We start from the raw sequence: 8904 nt of genomic DNA on the forward strand, positions 1-8904 counted from the left end.
ACTGCAATTTTAGATAGACGCGAAAGCGAAAGCCTATGGCTATGGGGTCGCTTTTGTAACCAGATAATCTTCACTGAAATGAAAACTTACAAATTGGCTTTTCAATCTTGTATATGATGCTTGCATAGAAACCGTGAAGGACGGATTTTCAGATTGAAAACACGAGCCAGCCATTTCAGGAGCTCGAGCTCTAGCGTTTCCATTATCAGGCACTCCTTCCAGGCATGTAGCAGCATTATCCACTGGAGATTATATAAAAGAAAAGTGAAAAAAACTGCAGAGGGAAAATTTGATAATACAAATCAGAGAAAGAACAAGCATTGGTTTTGCTATTTACCTGCAGGTGAGACAGAGGAGTTTGCTCTTCCATTTTCACGGAAAATTGAAACCTCGAATAATTTTTCAATGCTCTTGGTCAGAACAAAAACACAAACATCACCTACTTTCAGATCATTGTCCTTAGCAAATACCTTCCAACCATACTCAAATTTTGCTTTATTATTTATTCCATAAATTCCAAAACTATAATTTACGGACCAAGTCCTCCCATGAACTTTAAGAATCACATGACCACGCTCGTCAATGAGATACTTTGTCGCGAAGAGATATGGTACATTCTTGAGGACAAAAGAAAACCAAAAAAATAATAATGAAACTGATATCAGCTCACATTTTGAAAGGGGAAAGAAAAAGGAAAAAAAAAAATGTAGTTTCAAAAACTGAACTTAAGAAGAAGATTAATTACCAATAGATACTTGATTCCAACGTAGGATGGTTGCATGGAAACCATAAAAAAAGGGGTTTTGGATTGAAATCACTGGCTAGTTTAAGAGCATGAGCCTTTTCTGTTGCACTCAACTTCTGCCTGTCGACATCCCCACGTTTACTCAATTTTCGCAGGATAGATTTCTCCCCACCACCACCTTCTTCATCATAAAATTTAAAATTTTAGAAATAATTTGCACAGCACATACAAATTAAGCAAGATGCTAATTGAATTTTCATGCATAATTTATCAAGTTGAGAATGAGTACCTTCAGGACTGATTTTTCTTCTCTTCTGCGGCCGGGAACATGGTAATGGAGATTTCTCTCTTGTTTTGCAAGAGGGTGAACATCTTTCCAAAATTACAACAGGTCTACATCTTCTTCATTTTCTAATTCACGGGCTATTTTGTCAATATCATGCTGTTTCTCAGAACGGTTGGAACTAGACGGATAATCTATCTCTGTGGTGCTTTTGTCAAATATGAAAACATGGAATTGAGAATTCCCTTCATATTCAAAAACCAACAAATCCCCACGGCCAAGAGAATAATTCTTTGAAAAATCTGTCCAACCCTTGTCTATCCGGATTTTTTAGCTTAGTTAGTCCTAATTTCCATTGTGAACCACATGGCAGCTTAAGAAAGACTGGAGTTGATAAAGTATCTCCACACTTGTTCACAATTCTTTTAGGAATTTGCTGCAAAATAAAATACCAAATAAATTAAGAGATTTTGTTTGATGTGTTCAAACCCGCATTTTTCTCTCATAAAAAATTTAAATTTCAAAAGTTAAAATAAAAAATTATTAGTTTAAACCTATGAACTAAACTGGCCCTAAAAGTTCAATTCAATTCCCAGCAAGTTCTATATTCAGAATTAAATATATCAAGAGAAAAGATAACTAAATGACATGGTATACATAAGGTTAATGAGCTCTTTGGAAATCAAGATGTTCCAATTTGCAAATTATTTTAGACTATTAAAAAGGATGTATATTTAAAAATTAACTTATGGAAAATTAAACACTATACGCCAAAAATTCTAGACAATTATAACCATAGTTCAAAATCAAGAGAAAAGATAACAACAAGCATGTTGCTTGATATCAATAGTCCCTATATAAACAACAGTCATATATATAGAACAAGGAAACAAAAAATACAAAGATTAATGCAGGCAGCCAATATATATGCTATGATATTTCAGAAAAACTGAAATTAATAATATTAATACACACGACTATTAGTGTAGGCTTTTCTTTCTCCAAAAAGTATATTTATATATCTAGGACAACGTAGTCAAAACGAATATATATATATATATATATATATATATATATATGCTTACAAGCGTGTTGTCCCGAAGAGTGTCTTCAAGGATGATCTTGAAAAAACGAGGAGAAATTTTTGTTTGCAAATCGTTTTCCCGGCGACTACAGGCCATTTTTTCTTTAATTAAAAGAGTAAACCTTCAAAAGCTTATAGATATAGAAGCCTTCAAAGAGTCATGTGAACGATATATGTTCTTCTACAAGATGAAAGTCGGCCTCGCTCACATATTCTATATACAGTCATTCTTTTAAAATTTATTTTGTATCGAATTTCAAAAAGTATTTTTGATTTTAGAAGATTTGATCGTCCTAGGTAACTTAACGTATCCTAATATTGTAATTAGTATTTGAATTTATTTGTTTTAAAGTAAGAAAGTTTTTTATTTTAGAATATTTGATACTTTTGGATAACTTATCATATTTTGATATTTTAATTAGTATTTACACATACACAACTCAGTATTAATGGATAATGCAATTCTTTTTCCTAAAAAAAAAAAAAAAAAAACAGAGTCTTAATGGTGCTTTTTATTAGTGATTCTTTTTCTTTCTTAATTAGGTCATGGATATCGAGCCACGTTAAAATTTGACTTTTTTTCTTTCCTTTTATTTTTAGTATTTTATAGCTAGTAAAATAAAATAAAATAATATGAAATACAGATATGCTCATGACGAGAAGAGCTTTAGAAAAAAAAAAAAAAAAGAATGCAAAAAATGAAAAATAAAATACTAAAAGCGAGATCTAAGGCAAATGATTACAAACGATTCCTGATCAAGCTTGGTATATCAACCGGCATTTCTCCACTCCCAAGTTAAACATTTGATAAAAGTTTTCTGCAATAGCTACTTCTTAAAAACTTTTCAGATAAGTACTAGGGTCGTTTGCGTGTTTTATGAAATCCATGATTTACGTCTGCTAGGGTTTTCCCTCCTAGTGCCGCCCCTCTACGACTCTCAAGTGGGGCCCAAGTCCAGTGCCGCCTTCGGGTGGTTCATCGGATCTCCACCCTAGATGCGGGATCTCAATCGCACGGTGGATCTGCCGTGTGTGACGGTGACGGGTGGTTTCGGTTTGACCAGAACTCCGGAACTTGTTTTGGGTGGTGTTTCGCCGCCGCTGTGGTAGCCTTCTCCGGGAGCGTCGGAACTCCGACGGGTCTTCAACTCCAAGGTGTTGCCCTCTTCGTGTTACAGTCCTCCTTGCAGGGCTCGTGGCGTTGGTGGATCTTTTCTACTGCTCGTCGTACTACGGGTGGTTTGTTGGTAGCTGCAGTTGTCCCTTCTTGTGCCGGTGGTTGTATCCTACACAATTGAGATCGCCATTCTCGAAGATATTAATTTTCTTAATTCAATTACAATATTGAGATCATATCGAATTAAATATGTGGGGCAATGCAACAGTTTTGACATATGGCTTTTAGTAACCTATAGAGATCATGTGAGCAAAATAAGGTCATGAGTTAGCTAGAAAATCAATAAAAAGTCTTCGAGATAATAAAAGAAAGGAATGACATCAAATACAAAAAAAGATAACCATTTACTATAGAACAGATTGCAGATTGCAGTAGTTCGCTCAAGTTAGGAAATGAAAAAGAGCACAAAAGCTCTATTGCATACATAGGTCCATATCTCTAACGTCATTCATTATTTACATCAAAGGTATCTTTTACATCTATAATAGTAGTCATGAGAATCAAAATGTCAATACGAATTATATAAACTTTTATAATTTTCAATAAGAATGATATAATGACCTGTTGACAAAAACATTAGAAACCCGCCATAAATATATATCTGTTTGTGTTCTGATGGTTTAGCTATGATGAAAAAATGGAAGATCTTCTTGATCAGGCTTATGAACTGTTTTTCTCCAAGGAGGGTAGTGCAATGCTGCCGCTGCGGAAATGTGCGAGAAGAACTAATTCTAAAGACATCAATCTTCTTGAGGTACAGAACTATTTTATCAAAACTCCTCAAATTATTTGTTCGTAAGTTGAAATGCCTTAATAGGCAACTCTGGAAATTATAGGCTTTATTTTTTTGGTAAATAATGTTTGTGATGGTGAATATCATTGTTTTGGGATGTGCAGAGCGGTGGTGATGAAATTAACCAGTCTGATTATGATTCAGATAGACACGACACGAGTGATCAGGAAGCAAATTCACTTGTGGTACCACTCAGTCTAACTCATGAAGAAGAGATAACAAACAAGTGGTTTAGTCAGGACATCTTTGCTGAAGCCGCGGAATGGTGATCTTGGGAAGTTTGATAGTGAAGACGAAATGCAAGAAAAGGTGCCAAATATATTTTTCATGAAAAGGCCAAAGTATTAAACACAGAAAACAAAGCTGTGGGGTTAAAAAAGAAGATTTAGAGATTATTCCAGCTGCAGATTTGAGTGATGACTCGTCCTCAAATGAAGATATTGACATAAAAGCTGAGATATTAGCTTGTGCAAACAAGATGCTGAGAGTGAGGAAGAAACAAAGGGAACAAATACTCAGATGATGGCTATAATAAGTACATGTTTGATGATGGAGGCTTCCCCAAGTGGTTTTTGGATGAGGAAAGGAGGCAACGCCAACCAAATAAGCTCGTAACTAATGAAGAGATAGCTGCAATGAAAGCACGGTCTAAAGAAATTGATGCCCGACCGGCGAATAAGGTGGCAGAGGCCAAAGCCTGAAAGAAAGGAGTTGCGATGAAGAAGCTTGAGAAGCTGCACAAGAAGGCCAACATTATATTAGAGCAGACAGACGTTTCTGAACGATTGAAAGAGGAAGCAAATTGAACAATTATATAAAAAGGCAATTCTTAAATAAACCACAGAAGGAATATGCTGTTGCAAAGAGAGGAGTCCAAGTAAAGGTTGGCAAAGGTAAAGTTCTTGTTGATAGGAGAATGAAAAAGGATTTGAGGGCTGGTTGAACTTTCGGCGGGTAAGGCTTGAAAAGGCAGTTCTAAAAAGCCCTACAAAAGCTCGAGGAAAGAAAGGAAAGGGTAATAAGTAACAACAAAGGAAAAAGAATAATGGAAAATGCATGGATGTCCAACTCTAAGCTGTGAATTTCTTCTGTTCTGCCTTTGATGTGTCAACTTCTGTTTTGCTCTATTCATTTATTTTGGAAATGCAAAAGCTTGATATACAATGGCTTTAAATTTTTTCTATTACTTAATATTCTAAATCTTTCGATTAGCAATTCCTCAACTCGCCGTTGGCCTGTCATCGACACAAAACTTCACAGGCCATGGCCTCCCATTATGCTGAAGCATGACAGTGCTTCCTCTTTCCAGCTTATTCATAATCATCTTGAAAAAGCTCGTTGGTATACCCTGCGAAATAGTAGATCCCCTAATCTGTCACAGAAAATCCTTATAATGACCTACATTTATTGCTATTAATTGCTCAACAAAATTTGAATGAATTATAAAAATTACCAAAAATCCTTTCATCACATAAGCCTTTGACATTACACATTTGAAGAAAGGATACTCCGGAATATACTTGTTGGCTCCTTGAATAGCTCTCACTTCACTTGCGCATACTTTTCCGTTCGAACACGGTGTCAATCTAATAGTGGGAATCCTACCTGCAAAAGGATCAACCAAAGAGTTGTAATTGCAATTTTCCAAGACATGGTAACATTTGTTTGCTTATAATTAAGTAGAAACTTACTAGAATGCCTATTTTGAGAATGCCCTTGATCATAAACTTCATCTTCTTTAGATTGTTCCCCTTCTGAGCTCTTATTCTGGTTTTCCCTATGATAATTGAGGAACATAATTCTTTTCCTAGAAGCCGTCACAGCAGTAGTACTCTTTTGGCAGCAAGTTCTACCATAAATTTCAACATGAAATTACGAACTCTCAACATAGTGAAACACAAGAAAATCTCCAAGCTCCAAACCATTTTCTTGCGCAAATTCCTTCCAACCCTCCTCAAAAATAACGCGTTACCGAAATTTTCCACATTAACATTCCAAAATCTTTCAGCGGGGCTCCAAAGAAGGCACCTCCTAGGTATTTTTCCATCAAAATGCGTGACAAAAGCTACTGGGATTATCTGAAAATACATTGACGATTGGATATGTGGCGTACTAGTTAACCCAAAAAAGAAAAAAAAAAAGGGAAAACCCCATGTGAAAAAAAAGAAAATAAAGAAATGACGTGTACCCAATTGAAGGAGGAGAAGCAACCTGCATAAAAGGGAAAAACACATATGATTAAAAACTCAGGAAAGAGATAGTGTTTTTTTTTCCCTATTTCGGCAAAGATCTTCACATAACAATTTCTAGACAGCCTCCTCTTAGAAGCCATAATTAACAGGTTCCTTTTTCATCAAAGTATAGAGAGGGGTGGAAGAGCAAGAAGCAAACATAGAAGAAGAAAGAAAAGACGAGAGAGAGAATAACAAAAAAAGAAGAGAGAGAAAAGCAGAAGAAAATGCAAAAAAAAAAAAAAAAGAACATTGACGCTTCGGGGAGTAAAAAGGGAAAAAAATAGAGCACAGACAAAATAGATAAACAAACTTCGAACAGTAAGAATGTGAGAGCAGCTACAATAAACACGCTATGGATTCTAATATTCCAACATAGTTACTAGTTGAGAGATGTGTGTGTTCTGCTTCTAAATTTATTGCAGATTTTTGTATCAAATTCAAGATCCGTTTCATCATTACCACATTGAGTATGAGTATCTCCAATATTTCTTTTAACTCTTTCCGGACTCCGAGCATGTTGAGGAAATGGGGTCGTCGGTTCCTCCTCTTCTTTCAGGCAGGGAGAGCCACCGTCACCGTCATCATCATCGTTGTCACCATCATCAATGTCGGACTCAATAACCTGGGTGGAATTAGTTATAGAGTAATCTATCTCTAGACCAGTAACACCAATTATGACTACATCAAATTGAGAACACCCTTTGTATTTGAAGAACAAGGCCTGTCCATTCTCTAAGGAATAGTGTTGAACAAATTCTGGCCAACCTTTACACAACCAAATATCACCATCATATTTTGTCAATCCCATATGCCATTTTGCACCACTCGGTGTCGTAATAATTACTGGATCTGATATTGTCTTTCCATAGTTTGTCATAAATTGTCTCGGAATCCTCTGCAGAATGAAGGGAAAAAAAATGAGTTAGTATTGAATGGATCAAAGTGCAACTTTTACGCAAGAAATAAACCCTCTAAATGAACACACACACTCAACAACAATTTCCTTATTCAAAATAGTACTCTGATTTTTTATTTGCTGAAAATTAATAGTACTCCTTTCATTTATTTCACAGAAATAATGTTAATTTCTAGAAAAGGTAATAAAGTAAAACGATTGTTGCTATCATGTCCAAGTTGAGATCATTACAACTAAGGAAGGTATATATATGACTACAAAAGTTTGGCCAAATAGACCTATATAACATATATAGTTAAATATATGTGGCACTAGCTACATTATATACATACATATGTGTGTGTGTATTTATATTATGAGATTATAAGTTCAACAATTTTACTTCATATCTTTGCTAAAGCGAAAGTTTCGGCATCTCCTCCAAGGCATATATTAAATAGTGTTGAAGACAATCAAGTAAAATAGGAAAGCAAATATTGTATATTAACTCAATTAGTTTGTTACCATCTTAGTAAAGTCAGAGCTAATTTATAGGCATTAGAATAGGATCTAAATTGTATAGAATCGTGTATAAAGATGTATTCTTTTACTGTTGAAATACACAGCATATCATTTTTCACCAAAATACCTTCTTATTATGGTATCAGAGCGTCGAATCTTGGTGGCCTGAAAACTCTGCCCATTACAGCAACTTTTCTTCCAATTGATCGTCCATTCCGATAAACAATATTCAAACCATGGGAGATCAGAACAACCCAGAGAAGCCAACTCAATCAAGCATGGCATCCAAACTTAACAACCCCAATCACCCACTGTATCTTCACCATGCAGATCAGCCTGGGTTGGTTCTTGTATCACAACTTCTCACTGAGGAGAACTATAACACATGGAACCACTCCATGACTATGGCCTTAATGGTCAAAAACAAATTTGGCTTTGTTGACGGATCGATGAAACGACCAAACAATGATGCAGGGGACGAGTTGCAGCAATGGATTTGTTGTGACAATCTTGTCAAGACTTGGATATTGAGTTCGATCTCCAAGGAAATTGCAGCCAGCGTGTTCTATTGTGATGGAGCACAAGCAGTTTGGAATGAGTTGCGGGAACGATTCTCTCAAGTAAACAGCGTCCAACTCTTTCATATTGAAAATGAGATACGTGATTGTGTTCAAGGGACCATGTCTGTTGGCTCCTACTTTACCAAACTCAAAGGATTATGGGATGAGAGGGATGTTCTTTTCCCTATTCCAGCCTGCCATTGTGGAACTATGAAGGAGGAGTTATCTTATCGAGAAACACAGAAAACCATAAAGTTTCTCATGGGATTAACTGAATCCTTTACCATGACACGCGGACAGGTGTTGATGATGGATCCTTTGCCCAAGGTCAGTAAGGCTTTGCACGAAGCGTTCACAACCAGATGCTGAGCAAGAGCCATAGCAGTGGCCTTTGTCAACAAGGCAGTCATGGTGACACCCTTCGGTTTGACCGAAAGAGCACAAGGCAATTCAATTCAAAACCCCACAATCCAAACACCAACAAAAACCAAATTCGACACTTCAAACAATACAAACAACCTAACAACGGCCTTACTTGACAATGTAAATTAACACATTATCAAGCAAACAAGAAAATTTGACTACTTTGTTAGCCAAAACATAAAATTCAA

General features: G+C 35.9%; 1 protein-coding gene across 1 annotated transcript; it reads left to right on the forward strand.

The window, feature by feature from the left end:
• Nucleotides 1-7969: 7969 nt before the first annotated feature.
• Nucleotides 7970-8662, forward strand: LOC112094402. The gene has a single exon (XM_024175141.1). The coding sequence runs from the start codon at nucleotides 7970-7972 to the stop codon at nucleotides 8660-8662; it is 693 nt and encodes a 230-aa protein (XP_024030909.1).
• Nucleotides 8663-8904: the final 242 nt, after the last annotated feature.

Source organism: Morus notabilis, unplaced genomic scaffold (assembly GCF_000414095.1).
Source record: "Morus notabilis unplaced genomic scaffold, ASM41409v2 Scaffold25, whole genome shotgun sequence".
Classification (NCBI taxonomy): Eukaryota; Viridiplantae; Streptophyta; class Magnoliopsida; order Rosales; family Moraceae; genus Morus; species Morus notabilis.

Coding starts and splice junctions, on each gene's coding strand:
- LOC112094402 (XM_024175141.1), top strand. CDS start 7,970: ATGGGAGATCAGAACAACCCAGAGAAGCCAACTCAATCAAGCATGGCA.